The following is a 25,825-nucleotide window of genomic DNA, read 5'->3' on the forward strand; positions in this document are numbered from 1 at the left end:
TCTCGTGGTGTTTCAAGGCGTCCCTATCCGCACCTTGGCTTGCGGCGTCAATCGTCTGGTGTTCTTGGAGCCATTGGGCCGCCCATGCCTCAACTGGGCGCCTCTCGTTCCTTCGGGATGCTCTCGTCCTCTGGTGTGGCTCCCTCTGGGATTGCTGTTCCATGTATCCCCAGATCTTCTCGTCGGCGTGTGGTAGGCAGTCTGCGCTTCGGCATTCGTCGACTCCTACGCCTGTCATACAGCGTCGAGGCCAGGCTGCCTTGGGTTTAACCCTCAGCCTGCCCTCGTGAGTGCGTTGGGTGTCCCACAACATGCCTGCGGGAGCGTCGCCGCTGTCGTATACCCATCTGATGGGCAGGGGTTGCATTCCCTTTTCTTCTCTTGTGGGCCAGAAACTGTTGCGAAATTTGTCCTGGAAGTGGTACCGACATTCGTGCGTGATGCACTGGAACCAGGGCAGGTAGATGTGACTTTCTTTTCGTGGGTCCACCCGCTCGTGGTCTTCTGATAACAACTGGAATCCCTCCGTGTTGTTCTCGCCCCGAAAACCCCACCATTCAAGGTCGGAGGTCTGTCGTCCGGCGCGCACGATGTGCTGATGTCGCGTCCAGTATTCTTCCCAGCTCTGCTGTTTTCTTCCTTTCGCCGCATTCTGTTCCTGCGCGTAGTCGAAAAGTTGCTCGGGGTATCGTACTCCGTTTTCGTATCCTTCCGCCTCTTCGGTGGGTCCATCCCACGGTGTGTGGTGCGGAAGTGCCTGGCGGATGTCGTCCTGCAAGGCCTGTGCCTCTCTTAATGTCTTTTCGACGTGATCCCCGGCCCTGTTGTTGGCCTCGGTGATCTCTTGGACTCGTTCCCTGGCGAAATCGAGTTCCGCGCAAAGTCGTCCGTACTGGTCGTTCCTTCTCTGGAGAAGTTGCTCGAGTTCTTCTTTCTCTCTTGACAACTCCTCGATCCTTTGTCGTTGGCTTAGGACCTTCTGTTGCAGAAAAATGAGGTTCGGGCTGACTCCTCCTTCACCCTCGTGGGTTCGCCATTGCCCGTCCTCTTGCTGAACCAGGGTGATGCCCCAGTCCTCAGCGACTTGTCGGATGTGCCGCGGGGGAGCCAGTTCTCCCTCGTCATCCGTTTCGATGAAAGCATGGTGGGCGGTGTCGTTTCCCTCCTGGTGGTTGCTGCTCATCAAGTCTTCTTGATCCGAGTCGGTGAGTTCATCGTCCTGCTCGATGACTCGGTCAATGTCGATTTCGAGGTCGTCCTGCGTGTAGCTGGCGGCTGCGACCTCCAGAAACCGGGTTCTTCTTCCGACCGTGTCTTGGTCGATGGTGGCAGCTTCCTTCCCTGGAACCGGTCTCCACTCTTTCTTGCTGCGGCAGTCACGTTTGAAGTGACCCTTCCTCCCGCAGTTGTAACAGGTGATGCCTGATTTGTCCTTGGCACCATCTCTCTTTCCTGCCCACTGTGCCTGGGCAGCGCTGACGTCCATGGGTCCCGAGTGCGTGCCGTATGACGTGCTCTGGTGCTGGCGTTTCTTTTTGTCGTTGGGCTTGTGGTAGCCTGCGGATCGCTGTACCTCGCTGCCCTTCTTCTGTTGTTTGCGGGCGAACTGTCGGTCGTCAATCTTGACAGCCATGGCGATGTACTCGTCGAGTGTGTCGGGTCGGCTCTCCTTGTAGAGCTCGTCCTTGACCTCCTCCTTCAGCCCTCCGTAGAACAGGTGCATCAGCCCCTCGTCGTCTATCTCTGCCTTCATGGAGTCTTGTCGGAAAATCGTGGCGTAGGCGGTGGCTGACCTAGTCTGCTTCAGCCGTCCTAGCCGTTCCTGGGCGTGCAGCTTCTCGTCCTTGTCACCGAACACCTTCTGAATCTCACTCTCGAACTCGGAGTAGTTCTCGAAGACTTTTTTGGTGAAGGGTTTGTGGATTGCTCCGCCGAGGAAATCACTCAGTGTTCCCGTGAACCACTTGAGGGCCTTGTCCTTGAGTCGGGTGGCGGCGTATCTGGTCTTGGATTCCTCAGTGGCGAACTGGTGCGAGTTGTGGTCGAGATAGTTCCGCATCTCCGTGATCCAACCTGGCAAGGCTTCCTGGTCGCCCCCGTACTTCTCGGGTTGCTCCAATTTGACCTTTGTCTTGGCCGGGTCCTTGGTGTGGACCTCGGTCGCCGCAAGTCGGGCTGCCAATGCCGCGTTGCTGGCCTTGGTCTTCGCAAGCTCTTCTTCAGTTTCATCGAGTCGTTCGGTGACTCTCTGAAGCGCGGCCGTGATCTGGCCCGGCGTCGGTTGAGTTGCCATGTCGTTTTACCTTCGAGCCTGAACTGTAACAGATCAAAGGGAGTTAGCAACGTGTGACGAACCTGTCTCTGGACCCGTCCTGTTAGGGTTCAGTATCGGTCGAAGGTATTCTCTCAAGGGTGCTTAGGTTCGGTGCAGCCAAAGGGTGCACAACAAAGACTTGTCTCAACAGTAGGCTCTCGAGCTTGTAGCGAACTGTAGTTGTGATTGCTAACTGGAGAACTCCCAGAGCTCTCCAGAACGAGTGACTATATACTATCTACATCCTCAGGTACCTCTGTACCTGGATCGAAGAATATTCTCATGATCCTGCGATCCGTCCTGGATCATTAGATCGCTTCTCGATCCAATGATCCACTCCTGATTGGTCACTCCTGGATCGCGGCCAGAGCTCACGATCCAGCTCTCATTGGAGAAGGCCATTCCTTGCTGATTGGCTCGGGGCACTGCCAGCGTGCCCCGCCGGGCCGTCTGCATGCGACCATATCCGTGACACTGCACCCAGCGGCGCGCAGCGCGAAGCTCAAAAAGGGCCAAAATGCTGGTCTGAGCACTGAGATAACCTGGAAGGGCACTCGAAGGAATGCGGCGGTGACGAGGGCGCAACAGCAACGGACGAGTCCGGATCCAATTGAGGAATCGTGCCTCCTTGGGGGATCCTGGCATCCATGGAACGCAAAACCCAGGCAGAGCCGTGATCAGATTCGATAATTATGCTGCAACGGCGACGCCGAGATCTGTCGTGCCATCCGACGTCAACCCAGCAAGGATTTGACTGATGCCTCGAGGAAATCCCGAGGGCGCGGGTTGACCACCTATCCTGACGCAACTTCAATCCCGCCGACTGTCCGTCCATCTTACCGTTTGTGTAGCACCGATTTAATCTACATAACGCCACACACAACCAGATGCCTCTCGCCTAGCGGCTCAATCAACCGTGTCCCACGGTAAGCAGCAGGAATATTGACCCAGAAGGTGGCTTTCTGCATTAACACAGCGAACTCAGCATATACATAGTTACTCGGTGGGAAGGGGAAAAGGGGGCGGTTGATACAAGCACACGGTGGACAAGACGACGGCAAAATCTCAAGCAAGGAGAAGGAGGCTCATGCTGCTGGCGGGATCACCACCAGTTGTTTCATGCCTTGTTTCATCCCCTCCCCTGACTTGCCAAGAGCTTTTGTTTCCCCAGAGCTTGGCATTTAATGCAGCAACAGTGTGCGTGCCCTCGCTTTTTTCCGAACCTTTCTCTCCATACATGGTTGCACAGTAAAATCAACGTTGCGGAATCAGGGAGCTGGCGATCTCGAAAACCTCCGCAAGCCGTAACATGCCCATGTTGGCGATATCCTTGCTGCCTTGGTATCTCGGGGATAAGCCGAGTCACATGGCAACAAACCGAAGCCCAAGGTCTCGAACCGACCGGAGCCCTCAACGACTACGTGGTTATCGCAGATGGACATGGATGATACCGCTTCTTCCGTCATCTGGCCAGCGTTTTCTTGCTCGGTCGCCTTCTCTTTCAGCTCTCCCACATCTCTCCGTAGCCAAGGCTCGGTCCCCTTGTCGTCATCACTTTCGAAACTCCCAAGCCATCGATGACTCGTCCCTAATCATTGGTGGCTAAGTGGCAATATTCATCAGGTATTTATCAGAAGGAAAACCAAGTTGTGGCTTTCTACGTCATGCCTTGACCTCCTCGTGATGATAGATATCGGACGATCCACACTGCCGGAGCTCCCCTCCAGCCTCCCCTCAACCCAAGATGCAGTGGTGTTGAACAGGAGGCAAGCTCGGGGTGACAGCCAGGCTGTTGACTTTGAGCCAGCGAGCAAACCTAGGACGACGACATCGCCATAAATAGCGGAGTTCTAACCAGAAGACTTTATGTCTATAGGGGTGTTGGGGGTGGTGAGGTGTCAACCCGTTCTGAGGTCTCAGCCGGTCGAGCTTTGACCAACGAGGGAACTCTCTCTTTCTACCCCTATCCGAGAGATACGCGTCCTCTGTGGCGTACGATATTCTCTAATCCGTGCCGTAACACCATCGTTCGTGCTTTGCCATTTTTCAAGATCTCCCACTGCCGTCATGCTTTCCCATAGTTGAAATATTGTCCTCCAAAACCAGGCCCTCAATATGGCAGACAACTTGTTTCTCTGGGTGCGAGTCCCCAAAGCATCAAGAACACAGCACGGCGAGCGAGCATTCCTTATGATAAAAAGACAACTCGTGCAGCACGGAGAGGAAACTCACAACCACGCCCTCGCCATTCAATCTGCCCCCCCCTACTCCCTCCACTGGATCATAGTCTTAATCCCCTTGGACCGGCGTGTTCACTTTCATGCTACCAAATTACTACGACTAGCATGACTCTTCACCAACTCACGAGTCGAACGAACACGTCATATACGAGACTCATATTTTGCATTGCCAAACTCCCTCTTTCAACAGGTATATCAAACATACAAATGACAGATCGGAAATGACATTGAGGAAAAAGGAAATAAACCATGCGACAATAAAAGAAAACGACAGGAAGAACCTCCGCCAGGAGAAGCGGGTAATAAATATAGGGTGGTGATTGTGCCTTGGGGAGGATCAACTGGCTGGCTGGCCATGTGACGGACAGGTTCCCATGCTGTTTTCCCCGGGAAATCCCAACGACGTCGATGCAGTCATGGTCGAGATGTAAACGTAGGTTTACCGACGTTGAACACTGCGCTGATCCGAGGGAGAGTGTTTGAAGGCCAGACGAGGTAAAGCAAGTGGGTAGACACGAGGTAGGTACATACCAAAGTGACCGATGACCTCGACCAGAGTTTAAGGAGATGGAAAAAAAAAAACAGAACTTGATATTTCCCGCCCCAGTCTACTCCCCAAATCAGACAAACAAAACATCCAGACAAAAACCCCAAGACATCAAATGTGACGTTTTTCTTGGTCTTTCCAGCCAAGCCAAACCAAACCAAACCAAACCAACCCGGGCCAAGGTACAAAGTCGAGATGGAGTAAATCCGATGCCGGGTGTTTTGTATATGCTGGCTGGTTGGCAGAGAGCAAAACACCTCCCTCGGGCATAGGTGGAAGGAAAGGCAAAGAGTAAGGAAGAGTTTGTAATACAGCCGCCGTCCATACGAAGCCGCCGGATAATAACTATGGTGCAGAGAAAGTAGTCGGGTGCAAAAGCAAAGAGATCGAAGGGCCGAGAAGAAAACGCCGCAGTGGGCTGGAGATAATGGTGCCGTGCTCCGCGAGTTGGTTCGGCTCGGGTGAACAGAAGCTGGCGTTCACCAAGGAAGGGGCGGGGGCTCGCGGAAACGGAGACGGGTCGTTGTCGTGACTTCGTGTTGCGCACACCGGGCCGGAGATTAAGAAGAGGCGTGTCAACAAGGCTGGATTAAGAACAGGGAAACGGGCACTCGATAGTCTTTTCGGGCGGCGCGATGGGGTCGGGTATCCAGTACTGCAGCAATGCAGATCTTGTCATCAGAAGGACAACTAGTTGTTGGCCCACACCTTAAGCTATGCGGCTATTAGCAACCTTGGAAGCGGAGAAGTGTATGGTTTAGGAAAAGGACTTACCACAGCGTCCCAAGAACCCGTGCACAAACTTATGCCGTCGTTTGACACACCCAGGCAGCTGACACGGTTCTCGTGGCCAATGAGGGAGCCGACCTTCTCGCCCCGGGTAACATCCCAAACCTTTGGTCAACAGTTAGTATCCGTTGCGCCGGCGTGTGCAATGGTTGTCCAGCTTACCTTGCACTCAAAATCGTCGTAACCAGCAAACAGCAGCCGCCCGGACACAGAGGTGGCAACCGAGGTAATGCCGCAGAGAATTGTCTCGGACTACAAGCCCACGACGTTAGCGTAAGGCGGCAATACACAGAATAGACCAGCCACTTACCCCGTAGAAATTCAACTCGCGGTCCGCGCGGATGTCGAACAGCCGGCAGGTAGCATCGTCGGATCCTGTTACGAAAGAGTGGCCGTCGGGGAAAAACTGGATGGCGTTAATGTCGGACTCGTGGCCGGCGAACGTCTGCACGGCCTTGCCGGCTCGGATATCCCACAGCTTGGCGAAGGCATCGCAGGCGCCAGAGATGAATGTGTTTTGGTTAGTGGGGTTGAGGCTGATGCTCATGACGTCGCCCAGGTGGTCGGCGAACTCCATGACCTTGGACCCGGTCTCGATATCCCACTTCATGCACGTCATGTCGCCCGACGAAGTAAGTATGCTGCGGTCGTTGATGAAGCGGCAGCAAGATAGGTAGCCGGCGTGGCCCGACAGTTCCCGGGCTACCCTTGTGGGCCCGTCGCGGTTCTGGTTGAGGTTGTAGATGGAGCAGATATTATCGAGACCGCCGCACGCCACAAAGTTTCCGCTCGGGGCGTAGGCGCAAGTCATGACCCACGACGATCGAAGCGGAATGGCGTGGACCTTGTTTGTTGTGTACGCATCCCAAATGATCAGCTTGCCGTCTTGTGATGCCGAAACGAGGTGCCTCCGGTCGGTAGACCAGTGCATAGCATAGATCTTGGCGAGATGGCCCTTAAGCGTTCTCTTCGTCCTCATCAACTGGGTCTTGGGGATCGGTTCGTGGGCCTGAGCGGCGACGGCGCGGACTAGTCGACACGCAATTCAGTCAGTCTGGCTATCCGAGAAGAAGGAAAAAAAAAAAACATATTTCAATCGCAATCGCACTCACGCGTCGTATCCGCGAGCTCCTCCTTCTTCCTCTTGATCCTATCCTTGAGCGTCTCAGCCTCGCGACGTGCCTGCTGGATGCGTGCTTGCATCGCCTCTGGCGACACGTCGCTCGACCGGCCTGGATCCATCTCTCTGCTGGAGCGAGTGCGCTTTGTCAATTAAAGGTGGAATTGGCAAAATTGAGCGCGGGCTGGTGACGACGGCGACGGAGACGGTCGGGTCGGGATTGAGGTTTGGAGGTTTGGGAGGTTTGAGTGTTCGTAGAGTGGAAGAATGCAAGCTCCAGGGGTGTGGGCGTTGACCAGTAAAACGGCTGGGCAAGCCGGGACGGGGACTGCAGTGAAATGACTATCGGAGCGCGGAGTGGAGAGAGGAGAGGCGATGACCGGGGTTGTGCCTCGATGCGCGGATCGAGTGTGGCCGGGAATTCGCAAGAGGCTGAAGGCTCGATAGGTACGAAGTACTTGTTGAATCAGGCGCGGCCAATTCCCGTGTTTGACCGCGATGTTCGATGCAGACTGTGGGTTCCAGTTTGGGGGGGTGGGAAAAAGGAGAAAGCAGGAGGGCCGAAAAGATTTGGTGCAGCGAGCGCGCGGATGGTCGAAGCTGCTCGACTGGCTGGCGGACGGGAGACTGGGGCAGATTTGCGATTATTATCCTTGCGCTACCCTGATTTGGGAATGGATTGGGGGGTAAACGACCGGGGGGTTTGATTCAAGGTTGCAAAGCGCGTTGCAAGCTGCAGGAGAACGACAACAGGCGGGCGGAGGCTGCAACGGTCGCAGTTGGGAATGCTCGGGTACGCAAGTCGCAATAAGTACTGTGTACTGTTGTTGCGCTGATAGTCGGGCTTCCCTTGGTCGTTATCTTCAACTACGTAGTAGGTGCCACCTATGAGGGATGGACAGCCAATTCCCATAGGCTTTGGAGTATCTTGATCAGGCGGGTTCCCGGCGGACAACTGCGGAGGCATTCAAGCCAGCCCGTGCGGCGGATCGAATGGATGACGGGCAAGACTTCTTCCATCCAAGAGGTCGAGGGGAAGCATTGACCAGTTGCAGCGGGCTTCTCCTTGCACCACCACCGCGCCGACATGGGCTTTGCGCACGGATTCCCTCCCGAGCTCCACGATTGCCAAGCTGCCCTGCATCCTCGAACCCAAAAGGTGGAATCAAATCTTCTTCTCCCTGCGATTTCGTGGATTTTCAGTTCCGGTTTATCCACAAGTTCCACGCAACAGGGTAACTATGAGGATTCCCCGGCTAGGGGGAGCCGTCGTCCTTGACGGCTCGAGGGGTTCCATGGGAGAGGATTGGTAAGAAAAGAAAAGAAGCAAAGAGGGAATGGCAAAAAGTTCCGGGACTCGGTGGGTTGCTCAGCAAATGCCTGCGCCTCGGCCGGCACCTCCCTTTCCCCAGCTGCAGCGCTGCGGCGCACACGGCGAAGCAGGCCGGGTCCGACCTGGTTGGTAAAATTCCATCATTGCCGCTGCCGTTTGCCCGGGTCTCGCGGCACGACGAGGTCGGGACCGATTTAACTACTTGTACATACTCACTACTTGGTAATTACCTAGGTCGGTAACCGACGAGGACGGTCTCAGCAGCACACGCCGTCGACCTGCTGGCCCCGTTCCACACGACGTTGAGGTTTGAAGTGTTACCTAACTAACCAGCAGCTTGGCAAGGAGATAGAGGTCGTGACAACATATTACGGAATACATCGATCGGGCCATGGGCTGATTGAGTCTCGCTTGTCGCCCAAGCTTTGTTCATCCTCTTCCCCATGTTTTTCATCAGGGTATTCGTATCTGAGACAAAATTCATCGCACCAGATTTCCGAGTGAGCAGCCCGATTGGCGGTGCTGGGTTGGGGATGCACAAGAGATCGCCATGAAAGGGAAGTGGCCCATTAGAAGGCGCACCCACTTCGGCACCGCCCGGCATCCCCGCCCTTGGTACTAGTGTATACTGTGTTGGGCCTGGATTTCGGAGCAAGGCAGATACTGTGTAGATGAGTGAGAAGCCACAACAATAAAAGACAATACAGATCTGTATTCAACTACTTACCCACGGCCGTGCCCAGAATGCCCGGCTCTAATACCGCAGTGCTTGACTACACGGCGCTTCCCAAGATCGAGGTATCTCTCGGCCCGCGCTCACAACACCAGACTACCCCTCCCCCCTCCGACTAACACCGCATCCCCAACTCACAGCTCCATGCCCACCTCAGCGGTAGCATCAGCCGACAATGCCTCCACGAAGTCTGGCTCACCAAGAAAGCCGCGGGCGAAACAAACCTGCAAGACCCTCTTGTTGAGATGCCCCCGGAGAAACATGACTATGACCTAAAGACGTAGGGGCCCTTCCCGATCCAACACACCGAACCCAACCCCCTAAACAAACAAACAAAACAAACCAAGACAAACAAAAATAAAATAAAGCAAAACAGCAAAGCTAAGAACCAACCAAACCCCCACCAGCTTCTTCCCCCTCTTCTCCTCCTACATCTACAACCTCGTCAACGACGCCGCCGCCCTGCGCCACACCACCCTCGCCGTGCTCCGCGACTTTGCCGCCGACGGCGTCGTCTACCTCGAGCTGCGCACCACCCCGCGCGCCATGCCCGCCGCGGGGCTGACCGAGGCCGGCTACGTGCAGACCATTCTCGACGCCATCGCCGAGTATGAGAGTGGGTCTCAGTCTGAGGGCGGCGTGGTAGGGGAGGCGGCGGGTGAGGTGGGATTGCGGACGAAGCTGATTCTCTCGGTATGTTCTTGCTACTACTATTTACTCTATCCTGCCACTACCTACCACATTCTCCCTTCCCCGGGCGTCCAGGGGAGAGGGGAGGGTAAAAAGCGAGGGGGAGGGTGGAAGTTAATGTTAGGCGTTACGTGTAGGTCGACCGTCGGCACTCCCCCGCGCAAGCGGCGCGGGTCCTAGCGCTGGCCCGGCAGTTCCTCGGCCGCGGCGTCGTGGGGATCGACCTCTGCGGGGACCCCGCGACGCCCGTCAACCCGGCGCTGTCGCCCGTCTTCGAGGAAGCGCGGCGGGTGCCGGGGCTGGGCATGACGTTGCACTTTGCCGAGGCCGAGTGCTCGGCGAGCGACGCCGAGTTGGATATGCTGTTGGGGTGGCGGCCGGATCGGATCGGGCACGTCATCTGTGTTAGTGAGCGGGTGAGGCAGGAGATTTTGAAGAGGCCGGGGATTGGGTTGGAGTTGTGTCTAAGCTGTAATGTGCATGCTGGGATGGTGTGCGGTGGGTTTGAGGGCCAGTGAGTTTATCTCTTACGTCTGCAATGCATTTGGCAAGGGAAATGCTGACTAGGGGCAGCCACTTCGGAGACTGGTGGAAGATCCAGGAGACGGTGGTGGCATTGAGCGTAAGTTGTACACATCTCTGACCATCTAGAGCACTAGACGATTGCTAACAGATGTTCTTCATAGACGGACGACGTAGGCGTCTTTGAAAGCCCACTGTCTAATGAGTATGCCCTCGTGGCCCAGCACTTCGGGCTTAGCAGGGCCCAGATCTGTGCGCTGGTGATAAGGGGGGTTGATATCATCTTCGGAGGTGAAGAGGAGAAGAGGCGACTGAGGGACATTCTATGGAAGGAGTAGGAGAGGGTATGCTGCTTGTAGGTATGGATATCAACTAAGGCTAGCCTCCGATGTAGACCTTTTATATGGTGCCAGTAACCTGACCTGAAGACGCAACGAAACTTAGTGTGGTTGGAGCAGGAACTGAAACCAGAAAAGCAAGACAGAACAGGAACCTAGGGGCAAATCAAATATAAACCCCAAAAACACTGGTTTGAAGGGGCCAGAGGTATCAGTGGTAAGTCGTAGCAAATTCATCAATATATAGTCTAAGAAACCTCACAATCCCAATGCTGCCCCGTTCGCTCAATCATAAACATCCTGCTATGCATGTACTTATCGTAAAAACAAACGAGTGGAGTCTCGTAGGTTATGTGATGCTCAACCTTTCCCCAACCTCCCGAGCCGGGGGAATCACTAAAGCAATCGTTACCACGCCAGGGCCCTCTCACCCCTCCGACGATATCAACCAATCGGCCCAGTGCCTTGTTTTTTTCCTAGCCTAGAAAACCCTCAAACGCCAGACTGAAAGCAGCAGTATTTATCGAGACGTCGCCTTAGAAGCCACCCTGAGCGCCAGGCGGGTGCGCGTCCAGGTCCACGGTCTCGACCTGGCGGCGCTGGTGGGCGCTCCTCTGGACGAGGTTGCCAAAGTACCTGAGGGCGTCGCTGCTTTCCTTGCGCACCTTGACCGTCTCGTCGCGGCGGGTGTCGAGCTGCTCGACGGAGCGCTGGAGGCCGACCCGCAGAGAGTTGGCGGGGATGAGGAGAACCTTGCGCACGGTGCTAGAGATGCGGTTGCTGTTGGAGTGGACGTAGTCTAGCGCCGCAAGTTGGCTTGCGATCTTGGCATTCAGACGGTGCGGGAGTGAGTGAGGGATCTGGCTGAGGACGTAGAAGGCCATTGCCGTCGCTGCAACGGTCGGTTAGCACGGAAAACAGATTCATGGAAACGTCGGTATCGATGGCTTACCTGCTGCGACTACACCGGGAACAATCAGTCGGCGCATATTGTCACTCCCCAACAACTGAGCAACGCGAAGAGCGATGTTCATCTGGCCGTACCCGCTGACCACACCGGTGCCGACCACGCCGGCGACGGTCAAGGCCATGCCGGCCTTTTCCTCTCTCTGGAGGAGCGTGGACCAGTCGACAAAGTCCCAGAACTCGGTGGCAATGTCCACTTGGCGCGCTAGGGCATGCTTCTTGTGTTGGAACATGACGTCTGACTTGAAGTTGAGGTTCTCGTACTCGTTTCCGAGGTGGAGGAGACCGAACTGCTTGATCAAATTGACACTGGAGACAGTTTTGTTGCGGGCGTGCTCCTCGCATTGTACGACCGAGGCTGCGATCTGGGAAAGCATAGCCTCCTTGAGGTCGTCGGCATACTGAAATGCACCAAACACACCGGGGTAGGTGATTCCGAGGTTCCCTTCCCCCGCTTGAGCGATGGCGGAGTTGATTGTCGAGCGGGAGTAGTCGTACACGTTTTTGCAGGTTCCCTCAATGGTCTGGTCGATCTTCTCGCTCATCTCGGTCCTTGCCCGCCTGCTCGATTCGAGCTGGGGCTCGATCTCCTGCAGCTCCTGGTTTACCCGGTCGAACTCGGATTGGGCGACTTCTGAATTGACGGTAGCCAGCACATTCACGTCGTTCAGGATGTTCATCAGGTACGTTTTCGCCGGGGCCAACTTGGAGCGTGCACGCTTCTCCAGGACGAACCTCCGCAGGGACTGTTCCAGGGCGGAGAAGTCTCGTTCCATCTCCTTCTTCTTGCCCTTTCCTTTTGGGTCGTCATCCCCGGGATCGTCAAACCCACCGCCACCGGAGCTCCCGGAACCCCCACCCCCGGGACCGCCGGGGCCGCCAGGAGGTGCCCGCGCAACGGGAATGGCCGTGCTCGATACGAAATGGACTAGTTCAGCGGATTCCTTGAACGTGTCAGGGCTCAGACTCCTGATCTGGTTGAGAATCAGTTTCTGGCACCGCTCCTTATCCCGGATCGTATCGTAGCCGTTTACGACGACGAAGAGATAAGCCTTTTCGGCAGCGGCCGCTCTGATGAACTCGGTTGAGGTCTGGGTGAAATGGTTGCTGGCAGAGACGACAAACACGACGACGTCAATCTCCTCCTGTCGTGCAAAAATGGCTGTGGTTTTGGTGGTGTCCATGTTGAGGCCCGGGGCATCGATAAGTGCAATGTCCACAACACCGTTGTTGAGTAGCGACTCGTCGATGGTTCGGGCGTCCTTCACGTAGACCTTGCATTGCAGGTACATCTCGCTCTCCACGACGATCTTGTCCAGTTGCTGAAGAGAGAAGACATCGTAGGTTGTTTCGTCGTGCCGGTCGTAGATGGTATTTTTGTGAACGGCGTGGACCTCTTCGATGCCGCAGTTCTCTCTCGCGTCGAGCACCTCGCAGAAAATGCCTGTGCAGGGCTGCTGGTCTTCGGGGAGGATTTTCCGCCGCAGCAATGCGTTGCAGAAGGTCGACTTGCCCGCATTGAGGTCGCCCGTCACCAGTACCTTGCTTGATGTATCTTCTATGCGTTCCCGGAGAGACTGCAGATGCTTGATGCTCGATTGTATCTTGCCGTCCAGTAGCGAAGCGATCGAGCTCTTCTCCAACGAATGAACCAACTCGGCCTGGCTGAGTGCACCCAGCTTCAAGTCCAGCTTCAACACGGAAAACTCCCGGGCGATTTGAGGACTGACGAGCCGCGGCTCGACAGTCAGCGACCTGTTTTCGGCGGCGCTACTCGATTCGGCGGCGGCGTCTTCGAGTGAGGTCATGGCTCGCCGGAGCATAGGGGCTGGTGCAGCGAAGGACGATGCAGTGGCGAGATCCTCAGCGGTTGAATAAGTGTGAGGAATACCGGGTCTCAAGGTCGGGCTCAAAGGTGTGTCAAGCGCAACACGCTGGACTGACGGGTAATGAGCGGGCCATACTGTATTCTTGTCCTGCAACTCTTTCAAAAGCTCCACGACTGTGCTGATGGCGCGGCCGAGGGTTGCTCGGTGCTGGTTGTACCAGAGTTGATGAACAGCGCTGGCCTGGGTGCGGTTGTTGGCAGTGCTGTGGTTCGAGGAGGAACCATAAGAATGCATTGGCCTATCCGCATGGATAGTAGAATCCCAAGTCGAGGCGCCCGGGCCAGACATGGTGGGGCTGACTTCGTCACCAACAATGCTGCCGCCGTAACCAGAGTCTTGTTCGAGCATCGCTTGGAGCTGGCCGGCATATTGTGATGACGAGCCGTTACCGACGGTCATGTAACCTGGAACAGCTGACGCCATAGGGGAAACCGGAGCGGCCGGGTGGCTCGAACTCGACGCGTTTTCGGGTTCGCCGTTGTCGTTGCTGCCGTTACGCCTCCGGACTGACTTGCCCTTTGGCGAAAAGTACTCCTGGCTCATTGCGAATGGTGAGCTTAGCAGGGTGGCTGAAGGAAGCTGATGGAGTGTATTAGGCGTAAATCATAATCGGGTTCGTGAGGTCGGGTGTTGTCGGGCGCTGTTTTTCAATCTTCTCGCACCCCGTTTCGGATGAACCTGAACGTTTGGGTTGAGCAAACCAAAAAGCGAGTCACTCCCGCTAAGCAGGGATCGGCTCCGGCAGACCCGCAGTGATCTCATGCAAACCGTTTGACGGTTATGCGAATTAAAATGAAGGGCTTTGTGAGTGTATCACGTGTATGTAGCTAAACGGGAGTTTATAATCGCGGGGTTGCCAGCCTTACCCCTGCTGCTTGGCGCCGCATGCGCTGGGGCTGGCTTCCATGTCGTTGCCTTGTTGGACGCGCTACCTTGGCCACCTCCCAAGGTATGTTCCCGACGAAGCGCCGTCTTGGTCTACCAGCAGCAATTCGCTCGATTTCTCTCTCGAACAACAATTTCTCACTCTCTCGCCATCTTCAGCACACGCCAGAGTCCGTTTCCGATTCCACAACCCGACAAGGTAGCCAGCGGTCAACATGAATGTCAGGATTCCCCATCGTCTCAATCCGACTAGGCTGAAGCTGAGGCTGACCTCGCCCGTAGATCTTGGAATGGGCTTTTGGCAAGCGCATCACGCCCGCAGAGCGTTTGCGCAAGAACCAGCGACTTCTTGACAAGGCCATACGGGAGTTGGATCAACAGCGCGTCAAGCTCGAAAAGCAAGAAAAGGCACTCGTCACCCAGATTCGTCAGAGCGCGCAAAAGGGCCAAATGGGTGCATGCAAAGTTCAAGCAAAAGACTTGGTTCGCACGAGGAGGTATGTGGTGTCCTCGCCAGCGTTTTTCGAGTGGTTTTTGACAACCGGCAATCAGATACGTTGAAAAGTTCTATGGGATGAGGAGTCAACTCCAGAAAGTGTCCCTCCGACTCCAGGTCAGTGCGACCCATAGGACGAGAGACCCCTGCCTCAGCTATCTCATACTAATTCGGCCTTCATTATAGACATACCGCACAAACGAACAAATGATGCAGGCAATGAAAGGGGCGACGATGGCTCTCGGCAGTATGAACCGCACAATGAACCTCCCCTCCCTCCAACGCATTGCTATGGAATTCGAGCGCGAGAACGACATCATGGAACAGCGGCAGGAGATGATGGATGATGTTATGGACGACGCCATGGACGTTGGTCTTGAAGAAGAAGGAGATGAGGTGGTGGAGCAGGTCTTGGAGGAAATCGGCGTTGACCTGAGCCAATCGGTAGGCGTGCTCGCAAAGCCAGAAACTCCTTATGTGGTTCTTATACTTACTTTATCGATGTTTAGCTCGGCGAGACCCCGTCAGGATTACAGTCGAATGCTGTGCCAGAAACCAAGATTGCTCAAGCAGTTGGCGGTGGTGGTGGTGGTGGCGGAGCCGATCCCGGCGACGATGATCTCCAAGCGCGGCTTGATAGCTTGCGACGATGAGTGCGGCCTCTACTCTTCGAACAACACGTTACGTCGTAACGACCCGTCTATCGTACAAATATTGGGCTATAGGAGCCAGGCCCAGGAAACGGGTCATTTACGAACCAAACCAGGCGTCCGATCTTCCTCGAACATTTGTCGACGGCAACTCTGGGCCTGTATGAGGCGCCACTTCGTCCCGTGGAACACGAAGTTTCGTGCCGCACTGGGGGTTGGGTCATGATCATGCTTGAGGAGTATAGGGAGAATGCTGGGAGTTCGGGCGTAACGGGTCTGTTTTTATTGAGGATGATCTGCTTGTACCCGACACGGCCTGCTCTTCCTGGAAATCCAATGAAGTGGGTTTGGTTCTTTACCGGCCCGGGTTAGGTACGAGCCGAATGGAACCTGTTCCAGGCACCGGACCTTATTTGTTGGCCCAGTGGGATGGCACCGTAAATCCCCGCCCTCTGCTGGCTTGTAAATATTTAACAAGGCATGGGAATGGGTTGCTTGGTGGCAAGTCATAATCAGCAATTTTGTTTGAGTTGCGTGTCAAGGGAATGGAGTACAGCGGGTGCTGGTGTGTCCAAATCTAGGTTCCATACCTAGTTACCACCACACCACCTAGGTGCACGAGGTAGCTACCGGCGCGGCTCACGGGGGTTTGGCTCCTTGCCAGCGTGCCAGCTCAGCCTGACTCTGCTGGCCCCAGCAGAGCATCAGTTCACGAAAAAGATCCACTGTCTCCCCCCTGCTGATGTCATTGTCTGTTCCAAATTCAGGTCAACGGATGACAGGAGAGGACCCTTTGCCCCACCTTGCGGAGCGTGTGCACTGCCCTGTCGTATTGATTGCCCCGCTATCCGCCGCAAGAAACGGGCAGCGCCTCGACAGAACCCGGAAGGCCTCAGATTGACGCAGCTGGGCCGCCCGCTCTCAGGTTCTAGGCAGTCTCGGCAAGCGCCCAGTTTCGTGGATCACAGCGCCGTCGGGTTGCAGAGCGGGCTCGTAGCTTCTTTCCCATTTCTAGGTCTTCTCTTAGCCATTCCACCTACTATACTAGTACTTTGCATATCACTCCCAAACACCAACTTCCCTTTCTCGCAACCAACCCAACAGCCAAGATTGTGCGCGCTTCGACCGAGTCCCACAGTGTGCATTACATCATCCGACCGGGCAGACCCCTCACCCAAAACCAGGCACCCAGAGCCACCAACTGCTCCAACGACACGGGCCATCTAGGTTGGACCTGACCCTCGAAACCATATCCCGGCGGTAACGCCCACAACAGCTGCTTTTGCAGATTGGATAACTAGCGACAAGCCGGCCGTTTTCCCTTTTTACGATAACCGCCCCCGTTCTCGAATCACCTTGGACAGCTGAGCGTCACCCTCGTTTAGGCTGCGCCCTCAGGTTCCAACGTTCGGTTCTGACGCCCCCCGTTCCGACATCCCCACCTTTCGTCGATTCGATCTGTCGCGATCACTTTGCGCAGCTCTCCCGGCTCTCGATTTCCTATTCTCCCAACACTTTTTCACCCACCAACCTGGCAGGCGGCAAGCGGCGCAGTCTCTCCTCTCAGGGAGGTCTGCTGAATAGGATGTTTGGCTCCAGCACCGGAGGCTCGAAACCTGAGAAGCCCGAGGCCAGCACCGTCTCCGATCCGTCGCCCGGCGCCCCGAAGGAGAAGGCCGATTCCAAGTCGCCGTCCCCGGACAAGGAACCCGGCGGCGCTGACCGTTCCTCCCCGTCCCCAGTCAAGTCCTCGGACCAGGCCGCCAGCGGCGAGAAGCGGAGCGGCAATGGCAGCCCTCCGAGTGCGGGCAGCTCGGCGGAGCAGAAGAAACGGCGGAGCACTGGGGTGAGCGGCAAAGCCAGCAGCCTGATAGCCCAAGCCAAAAACACCCTTTTTACACAAGTCGGGACTCGTGCCAACAGCGATCTGGGTGCTGACTCAAAGACGTCTAACCAGACTCCCCTGCAGAAGCTGGGCAAGCAGGACCAGGCTCTTGCCGTGCCCCAGGGCCAGCACAACAATGCCGCTGGCGAGTCGCTTCCTGGTTCTCGATCTACCTTCCGAGTCGGCGTTTGGGAGGATAGGAACAAAAAGTGCAGACGAACCATGGAGGACACCCATGCCTTCCTCTACAACTTCCTCCACACCCCAGCGCCCGCGCTCGGGGCGGAGAGCGGTGGCCAGGCTCAAACCCAGGCCAAAAGCGCCACCGTTGCCGGCGAAGGAGATGACGGGCCTGGCCCAGACCAGGACATGATAGAAACCGACAACGGGTATTTCGCCATCTTTGACGGACACGCGGGCACCTTTGCTGCGGATTGGTGTGGGAAAAAGCTGCATATAATACTGGAAGAAGTCATCCGGAAACACCCGAATGCTCCTATACCGGAGCTCCTCGACCAGACCTTTACTGCCGTCGATGCGCAGTTGGAGAAGCTGCCCCTAAAAAACAGCGGCTGCACGGCTGCCATCGCTGTGCTCCGCTGGGAAGACCGAGTGCCGAGCGCCTTGTCTGCGACCGGATCCCAGGCCATCGCGCCCGCTCTCGCCAAAGCAGCGGAGGAAGCTTCCAAGTCCGAGGAGTCGTCCACCCTCGCAGCCCCGGATGCTGCTCACGCGAAATTGAAGAGCGCAGCTCTCAGGCAACGTGTTCTGTACACCGCCAACGTCGGGGATGCCCGGATCATTTTGTGTCGTCAGGGGAAAGCACTGCGCTTGTCGTACGATCACAAGGGTAGCGATGAGAACGAGGGGAAGCGTATCACGAACGCTGGAGGGCTGATATTGAACAATCGCGTCAACGGCGTACTTGCTGTCACTCGCGCCCTCGGTGACACGTATATGAAGGACCTCGTCACCGGGCACCCCTATACCACCGAGACCGTCATCCAGCCGGACCTGGACGAGTTTATCATTATCGCCTGCGATGGCGTAAGTGAACCACAAACACGTGCAGTGGCTATGAAAAGTACTAACTGCCGGAATAGCTTTGGGACGTTTGCTCGGACCAAGACGCAGTCGATCTCGTCCGTAACGTATCGGACCCGGCCGCGGCAGCCAAGCTTTTGGTCGACCATGCCCTCTCGCGCTTCAGCACCGACAACCTGTCTTGCATGATTGTCCGCCTTGACAAGCAAGCGCTCCTCGAAAACCAAAACAACAAAGAGAAGGCCATCGGTGTGGAGGGCGACACCACCGCCGTTTCTGGCAAGGTTAGCGAGGCGGAGAAGATTCTCAAGACCACGCAGGCCAAAATTGCCGAGGGCGGCGGCGAGCCTGTGGGTGTCTCCGCGAGCAACAGCGGCAAGGGACACGAGCCCTCCCAAGCGGAGGATGGGGAGATGGGGTTCGTCCCGACTGTGATCGAGGGCCCCGTGGAGGAGGAACCGGTTTCCATTGAAGAGTCACCCGAAGTGACCTTGCCCGTCCCGGAGGACATGCAGGTGGATTCCCCGGCGGACACGACCAACGACGCGGCGCCGAAGAGTACCTAGAGGATACCCGCGTTTCTGCGTCGTCTGAAACCCTCGGGGGTCGCTTGGGACCGAGTGAGGGCTTGGCTTATGTGAGGAGTCTGCTCTATTTGTACGGTAGAGTGCTCTGGCGGAGCAATGTTTCGAGCAGCTTGGGCAACAGGGCGGCAAACGTTGTTGTCGTGTTTATCATTGCGGGCTGGGGGTGGTAGGATAGCACTGGGCATCACTTTTTTCAGCATGACAAGGGCAGCTCCGCGAATACTTGTTTTACAGAACCGGGAGCACGTAGGCGGAACTGGATTGCAACGTTTTGGCTTGCTTGTTATTTGTAGGCTAGGTGTGTAGGCGTGCAGCGCTGGAATGGCGATATGATGACCTCGGGAAAGGTTTCGTTTTGATGTTTAAGTCTGGTCCCGAGTACCAAGTACCGTGGTAAGAATACGAAGGCCGCTTCGGCTGTTGTAAGGGGGACTCTTCGATTTCCTTTTCTATAAAGCTATCTAACACGCTCAGAATCTCACGTATCAACATAATATACTGCTCCTCGCCCTCCAGCTAGTAGGTATTTGGGGAAAAAAAAGGAACCAGCCCGTCTACAAGTAAACTCCCATGTTCGACGGCGTTTACTCTTGAGCAGGAGTGGCAACCTGTGCCTTGGATGTAATACTAGGGTTGTCTCGGAACCTGAGTTCCTTCAACCGTCATTTGGGTTGCGTCTCGGCCCTCGCACATATCCTTGTCAGTAAGTAAGTGTGATCCGAAAGGTTGCGCAACATGTTGACAAGGATGAAGGGAGCAACCCCTCCATATCACGCAGTCGTCGACCATGGGGTAACTGGGTACCTGTACATCGATAAGACTGGCGACTGCAGTGAGCATCTGCCGACTTGGAAGACGCAGATGCACGGTCGTCTTTCGTGTCAAAGCGTGCGTGAGTGATGTTGCCTTTACCAAGGCACCAAGGGCAGTCGTCCTGGTACGGTTGAAGGAGCAGAGTCTGGCTGGGCCCTTGGCTTCACCCGGGACCAATGAAACCGAGCCCATCCAAAGGTGTGGTGTGTGGCAGCGGTACCCTTGACCGAGTGAGTGACCACCCACGCAGAGGAAAACGAAAACGATCTCGCTTTTGTAGGTTCTCATGTTGATTTTTTGGTTGGATGGATTTAATTTCCAGTTCCGTTCTTGGACAAGTCCCTCAATTGGCTATTTGGTAATGTGCCTCTGAAAAAGTGACTGATACCTTTCCGTATGAACAAGACGATGACGAGTAGGTCGGGAGGTTCCTGGTCTCTCTCGGAGAACCTCCACGCCCCATCCAGCATTGGAGTGCCTGAAACGAAGCTCGCAGGTGTGGAGTTACCCTAAAGCGATTAGATCGAGACAAGGGGAATTGCATGGCTCCACTGTGGGAGAGACTTCCCGGATGAGGGAGGAAAAGGGGAAACATTCTGAGACAAAATGTTGGAAATATGGATAATTGATGGTGGAAGATATGGCATACATTGCAGATAACACAAAGTTGAATTCGCATGGCTCATCACGCAATGCTGGGTTGGGATTTCAGAGTTCATGATGGCAAATCTTCTAGAATCTGCACAACACGGCGGGTCCCTTTCCCCTGTTCCTGGCCACGGCCCCACTCACCCGATGCAAGCAACAGCACTGGCAGGGCCCTTGGGCAGCATGCACCCCTGCGACGCTACCTAAATATCGCACCGAAGCAAAGGAGGAGTGCAGCAGCCAATTCGCGGCTGCATTTCACCTCCTTTCGACCATCCCCTCATTCCCCCAACTTTTTCTGTCGACCCCCTTTCCAAACGTCTGGTTCGCGAGCCGGTGCATCGAGAGGGATCGTGACAGCTTTCTGCTGCTGTGACCTTCGTCCCGACGCCCAAAGCAACCCCAACCCACCACACTCATTATTCCCTACTGTTTCTTCTTCGCCGGGTCCTACTCTCTTCTTTGTCAGTTGCCTTACCTACTTTTGATCTTCCTTCTTCTTGAGCAGTGCTACGTCTTGGCTGTCTGTCTGTCGTTGATCGTGTGTTGTTGTGTTACTGCTCACAGACCGACAACATCAACACCTATCAACATTAACATCAACATCAACACTCGCTTAAGGCCTGGAGCTCCACCCGCTGTCTGGGAAAGACGGGAGTGCCTGATCTTCAACACCGACCTGCGACCTACTGCAACCCTCTGCGAATCCGTTCCATGTTTCTGGCGTGCCCCAGCCGCGCAGCTTCCACGCCTTCCGACGGGCCAATCGCTCCATGTCGGCTCGGCTGAGAGAGAAGCAAGTCTAGCCTTGCCGATTGGAATCGGCGCTGTTTTCGACCGAGTACCGCACGACACCTTCGTTCTTGCGCTCGGGGATATAAAAAGAGACGGGATTGGTGTGGCTAGGGTGGCAGCTCGAGATGTCGCTGAATGGGTTGGATGATGAACGAGTCCAGGCGGCGCACGAGGCGGCCGTCGCAGAACCGGGAGGATGGTATGTCCTACCCTTCCGTCGTTGTTGCTTTTGATGTCCCGTGTGCGACAAGGTCACTGGAACATCCCTAGAGCGGTGGCTCCCTGTTGTACTGCGCACCAATATCTTCCGGAGCAAAAGTGCTAATTGTGGTTGCGACACAGGTTTTTGCTCAAATATGCCAGTCGCGATGAAGTCGAGCTGCTAGGTCGGGGTAATGGTGGCATTGTCGAGATCCGTAACAACATTGCGCAGTATGAGGACAAGTCGCCGCTGTATGGCTTCCTTAGATACAGGCGCCGGAATGTCATCATCAAATACCTCCCTGAGGGCTGCTCCAGGTTAATTCAAGGTATGCACTCCCCGCCCCTTGGCTTGCACTTAACCCCCTTGCCTTGCGGGAACACAAAAGCTCACCCAATCTCTTCGCAGCGCGGGTGACTGTCCATTTCGACGAGGTCTGCGACCGCTTCTCGCCCCACGACACTACCTTTTCGATCGCCGACTCGAAGGAGCTCAAGGACACCAAGTTGTCAGCCGCCTGCTCACTCCATGCTGCGTCTGGCTCGACATCTTCCTCAACAAGCTCACTGCGTCGAAGGCGCTTGATGGAAATTACAGAAGAAGAGGAAGAGGAAGAACGGGAAAGGAAGCGACAGTCGGTTGTTAAGGAGGAGGAGCGCCCGAAATCGCCCTCGGCGCAATCTGGACCCCCCGTCAAACTGGATGCGGACCTTGCCAGCTTGCCCGGGGCTTCACAGTTTACTAACGAACTTGAACCACCCCAATTTATGGGCGTTCCCAGGCCCTCTTCCCCAGCAAGATCCTTTGACGGGAGCACACGGCGCATGTCCTCGCAGTCGTCACGCACCGATCTTTATCCATCTACTGCTTACCCGTACTCAAAGCCACGGGTTAAGCTTGGGCCAAGGCCTTCCGCTGACCCTACTGGCCGCCCGCGATCATCCGGTGGGAGTTCAGCCCACCGAGTAGCAACAGTTCCAGCTGGCCTCAAGTCCATGTCCAAAGGCACGAGAAAGGGTCGTTCTCACTCCCAAAGCCAGGAGGACGAAGCCCAAGAACAGGCAGAAGATACTTTCTCGCTGATCGAAATAGCCGAGGCTGAGATGAAGCCTTCCGAGAACGGACCATCCCAACCCCAGCTCGACAACGCGACTGACGCGCTAGCCGACACGATGCCTCCACACAAGATCGACATGCCTGCTCCGGCCCCACAGCCGACCAAACAGAACACCATGACCCCGGAAAAAGCTCGGCTCCTGAAGGCGATGAAATTAAGGGAGAAGAAGTTGATGAGCCTACAACCAACACTCGACGTTCCAAGCACCGATATACCATCCGCCCCCAGCACACCGGGCCTTCCGGACGAGAAACAAGATACCGTGGTGGCAGAAGCAGTGGCGTCGGTGGACCAAGCCCAGGCCGGGGGCGATGCGCAGCAAGAGGAGGCCCCTGCTACCTCCAAGTCTGACTCCGGAGTTGACGTCGGAACGGACCATGCATCTGTAGACACTGCCATGGATTCCCATCCTGCGTCGCCCGCAGCGGTATCAGAAACTGGCGATTCCACGCAGGCTTCATCGCTATCTGATTCGACGGACGAAACCATACATGCCAAGGATGAGCAACCAATTCGCGAAGCAGAACAGGGCGCGGTCGGCGATGACAACAACAAACTAGCAACCTCGGCCCCAGAGGAACACATAGGCGGAACGGAACCCAGACAACACGACAGAGAGTCTCAAGCGACAATTACTGCCGTCGACAAGGGGGAGCTCCTCATGTCGCCCGAGGCAAAAGTTGAGCAGCTCACCGCCCCGAACGTGCCGACGGGTGATGTCGTCCCCGAGGTTTCACCGACTCCCGCATTGCCCGATGTGCCAGCTCAGCCCAGCATACCCGAGAAGGACACAAGCGACGTAGCGCCAACTGAGGCAGCTGAAGCATCAGCGCCAACGTCCGACTTGCCGCAGGAAGCTGAACCCGTGGGCGAGGCAAAGGCTCCGCTGACACAGATTCACATCCCGCTTTCCAAGTTCTCCACACAGGAGACCAAGTCCCCCACAACCACTACGAACCAGGATATTCCCTCGATTGTCGCCCAAACCTCGGATGTGGACTCGTGGCGTGTTGGAGAGTCGGCACCTCCCGTTCCGGAGAAGGATGATGTAGACGGAGATGCCAAACGACGAAAGCTTCCGGACCGTATCCGTACTGATTTGGATGCCCCGGACAACGACAAGCGGCGCTCGGTTATCAGCATTTTGGATAACGACGGCTTCATGGACGAGCTGCAATCGGCGACCGTTCAGCAGGCAACGCCGATCACCGTGTCCAAGTCCCCGATTTCTCCCTTCTTCGGGATGGACCAGCCTTCCAAGAGACCTGGCGGCGGTCCGGACGACAATGCATCCGCCCGGTATGTGAGAACGGTTTCGAACCCTGTCCGCAATTCCCATCTGGGTGGTGAAGTGCCGTCTGGCCCGGTCAGGTCGGCGTCGTCTGGTGCTGCTTATCTACAAAAGCCCTCTCAACAACAGCCATCTGCGGATTCAAAACCCAAGAACGCCAAACTGGGTTCGAGCATCTCGCAGCGGATCAAGGCGCTAGAAAAGCTTTCGGTCAGTGCTCCCGGCGTGGAGGTGGTGACGACGCCGAAGGAGCGTCCTGCATCCACCTTCTTCGCTGTCCGCAAAACGAGTGTGCGAGACAGCTCGCGACCATCGTCCGTGGCCGACCGGGCGAATTCGATGACGAGGGATGTATCGCCCACCCCTCCAGCGTCAAGGGACTCGTCGTCTCCCGAGGCTACCCGGAACATGGGACGCGGCCGGTCTGGATCCTTGGTGAATCGGTTGTCCATGTTCGAAGGAGGGATGCCTCCCAGAGGTAGGCCCGAGTCCGTCCAGGTTACAGCCCGCATTGTCCGAGATCCGAACCAACGGTTCCCCAAAGGCCCCGAACCAAAGGGGGGATCGACAGAATACGGCAACCTGGACTTGAAGCAGTCACCATTGCTAGTAGATGTTCAGAACCGCACCGACTCACGGAGCCCTGTGCGGCCTCCTAGCGTCATGTCTACGCGCACGCTGGAGCGCGAGATAGCAGATCAGGCCAAGCAGACCTTGCTGGAACGGCGACTATCGAAACGATCTCGGGATGGCGAGAAGGACGCGGCAACGACAGAAACTACTGAAGGCCGCCGCCCTCGACGACGGTCGTCTCTATCGGTTGTGAAGGATTTCATCAAGGACCGGACGGAGTCGATCATCGGTGCCAAGTCACCGTCTGCGGATAACCTGACCTCCCCAGCGCCCACGAGCATGGCGTCCCCTTCGGCTTCGCGACCGTCATCTCGTGCCCGATCAGTCAACCAGTCCGGCTCTCTGGCTCGTCGTCTCAGCGTTAGCAGCCGACACTCGGCAATTGAGCAAAACAACACGACACTTTCCGCTGCGACCCTGCCCCCTCCCCGGGGTGCGGACTTGAGTGCCGAGGCGAATGCTGAGGCCAAGATTGAGAAGAGGTCCGGTTCCGACCCAGCCAGCCCCAAGAGCAACCGTGCCTCCCGCTTTATGCGGCGCCTCTCTAATACTCTTGTGACCGGCAGGAAGAATACCGCTCCATCCATCTCGCCCACCGTGGCTGAGGAGAACGCTGCCGAGGTCGAGGCTGCGTCCAGGGGTAGCACAGCTGTTAGCGCTGCGGCCCAAGCCCCGCCTAGCATCGTCGCATTCATGGGCGATGTCAATGTCCAGTTCCCTGACAACCTCTTGTGGAAGCGCCGAAGCATCTGCCTCGACAGCCAGGGCTTCCTGATCCTGAGCGCGGTGCAGGGTACGGCTATGATGCCTACCGCTCTTTCCGGCAAGGACAGGAACGGCGCTATGGTCAAGCGGTACCACATGAGCGACTTCAAGGCCCCGTATGCGCCCGATGTGGAGCTGCAGGAGCTGCCCAACAGTGTCGTTCTGGACCTGGTTGATGGCAGCGGGCTCCAAATCGCCTGCGTGGACCGCGCGGGCCAGATGAGCATTCTGCGTAGTAAGTTTGCCGTACTGTTTGATCTTGGCGAACGAGTAAAAGCTAACGAGTTATCTAGTTCTCGAGGAGGCTCACCTTACCCACTCGAACTTCTAATCTTACCCGACTTTTCGGATTTTTCACGGTCCGTCACGGGCTTGTTATCACTTATCACATGGCGAGCAATGGCTTCCCTTCGCGGTCTGGCAACCAACCCATTTCTTCCTGGGTCGACGACCCTTCTCTCCTTATAACCGACCTTTACCATCTACGAACTTTATTCCCTTTATCATCCGAAATCTTCGTTCTATGTTCGCGA

General features: G+C 56.1%; 6 protein-coding genes across 6 annotated transcripts; 4 read left to right on the plus strand and 2 right to left on the minus strand.

The window, feature by feature from the left end:
- Window positions 1–5,608: 5,608 nt before the first annotated feature.
- B0H64DRAFT_153283 (WD40-repeat-containing domain protein) lies at window positions 5,609–7,240 on the minus strand. Its single transcript, XM_062798479.1, has 5 exons — window positions 7,003–7,240; window positions 6,201–6,919; window positions 6,053–6,142; window positions 5,876–5,995; window positions 5,609–5,815 (listed from the first exon to the last, which is right to left on the minus strand). The coding sequence occupies exons 1-5, from the start codon at window positions 7,130–7,132 to the stop codon at window positions 5,792–5,794; spliced, it is 1,083 nt and encodes a 360-aa protein (XP_062659260.1). The 5' UTR covers window positions 7,133–7,240; the 3' UTR covers window positions 5,609–5,791.
- A 1,503-nt stretch (window positions 7,241–8,743) lies between these two features.
- B0H64DRAFT_153355 (uncharacterized protein) lies at window positions 8,744–10,761 on the plus strand. Its single transcript, XM_062798480.1, has 6 exons — window positions 8,744–9,141; window positions 9,217–9,356; window positions 9,445–9,769; window positions 9,904–10,280; window positions 10,340–10,388; window positions 10,453–10,761. Exons 1-6 carry the CDS (start codon window positions 9,088–9,090, stop codon window positions 10,624–10,626), a joined length of 1,119 nt encoding a protein of 372 aa, XP_062659261.1. The 5' UTR covers window positions 8,744–9,087; the 3' UTR covers window positions 10,627–10,761.
- Window positions 10,762–11,162: 401 nt separating this feature from the next.
- Window positions 11,163–14,024, minus strand: B0H64DRAFT_322520 (uncharacterized protein; the record flags this gene model as incomplete). Its single annotated transcript, XM_062800566.1, has 2 exons — window positions 11,163–11,518; window positions 11,579–14,024. 2 exons carry the CDS (start codon window positions 14,022–14,024, stop codon window positions 11,163–11,165), a joined length of 2,802 nt encoding a protein of 933 aa, XP_062659262.1.
- A 375-nt stretch (window positions 14,025–14,399) lies between these two features.
- On the plus strand, window positions 14,400–15,655 carry B0H64DRAFT_153393 (Snf7-domain-containing protein). Its single transcript, XM_062798481.1, has 5 exons — window positions 14,400–14,587; window positions 14,649–14,863; window positions 14,919–14,979; window positions 15,049–15,306; window positions 15,372–15,655. The coding sequence occupies exons 1-5, from the start codon at window positions 14,582–14,584 to the stop codon at window positions 15,513–15,515; spliced, it is 684 nt and encodes a 227-aa protein (XP_062659263.1). The 5' UTR covers window positions 14,400–14,581; the 3' UTR covers window positions 15,516–15,655.
- A 1,261-nt stretch (window positions 15,656–16,916) lies between these two features.
- B0H64DRAFT_153397 (phosphatase 2C-like domain-containing protein) lies at window positions 16,917–19,331 on the plus strand. Its single transcript, XM_062798482.1, has 2 exons — window positions 16,917–18,444; window positions 18,501–19,331. Exons 1-2 carry the CDS (start codon window positions 17,098–17,100, stop codon window positions 19,005–19,007), a joined length of 1,854 nt encoding a protein of 617 aa, XP_062659264.1. The 5' UTR covers window positions 16,917–17,097; the 3' UTR covers window positions 19,008–19,331.
- Window positions 19,332–21,409: 2,078 nt separating this feature from the next.
- Window positions 21,410–25,772, plus strand: B0H64DRAFT_460383 (uncharacterized protein; the record flags this gene model as incomplete). The annotated part of the gene is made up of 4 exons (XM_062807468.1): window positions 21,410–21,483; window positions 21,627–21,814; window positions 21,895–25,527; window positions 25,586–25,772. 4 exons carry the CDS (start codon window positions 21,410–21,412, stop codon window positions 25,621–25,623), a joined length of 3,933 nt encoding a protein of 1,310 aa, XP_062659265.1. The 3' UTR covers window positions 25,624–25,772.
- Between the last annotated feature and the right edge of the window lie 53 nt (window positions 25,773–25,825).

Source organism: Chaetomium fimeti (assembly GCF_033439085.1).
Source record: "Chaetomium fimeti strain CBS 168.71 chromosome Unknown B0H64scaffold_4, whole genome shotgun sequence".
Lineage (NCBI taxonomy): Eukaryota > Fungi > Ascomycota > Sordariomycetes > Sordariales > Chaetomiaceae > Chaetomium > Chaetomium fimeti.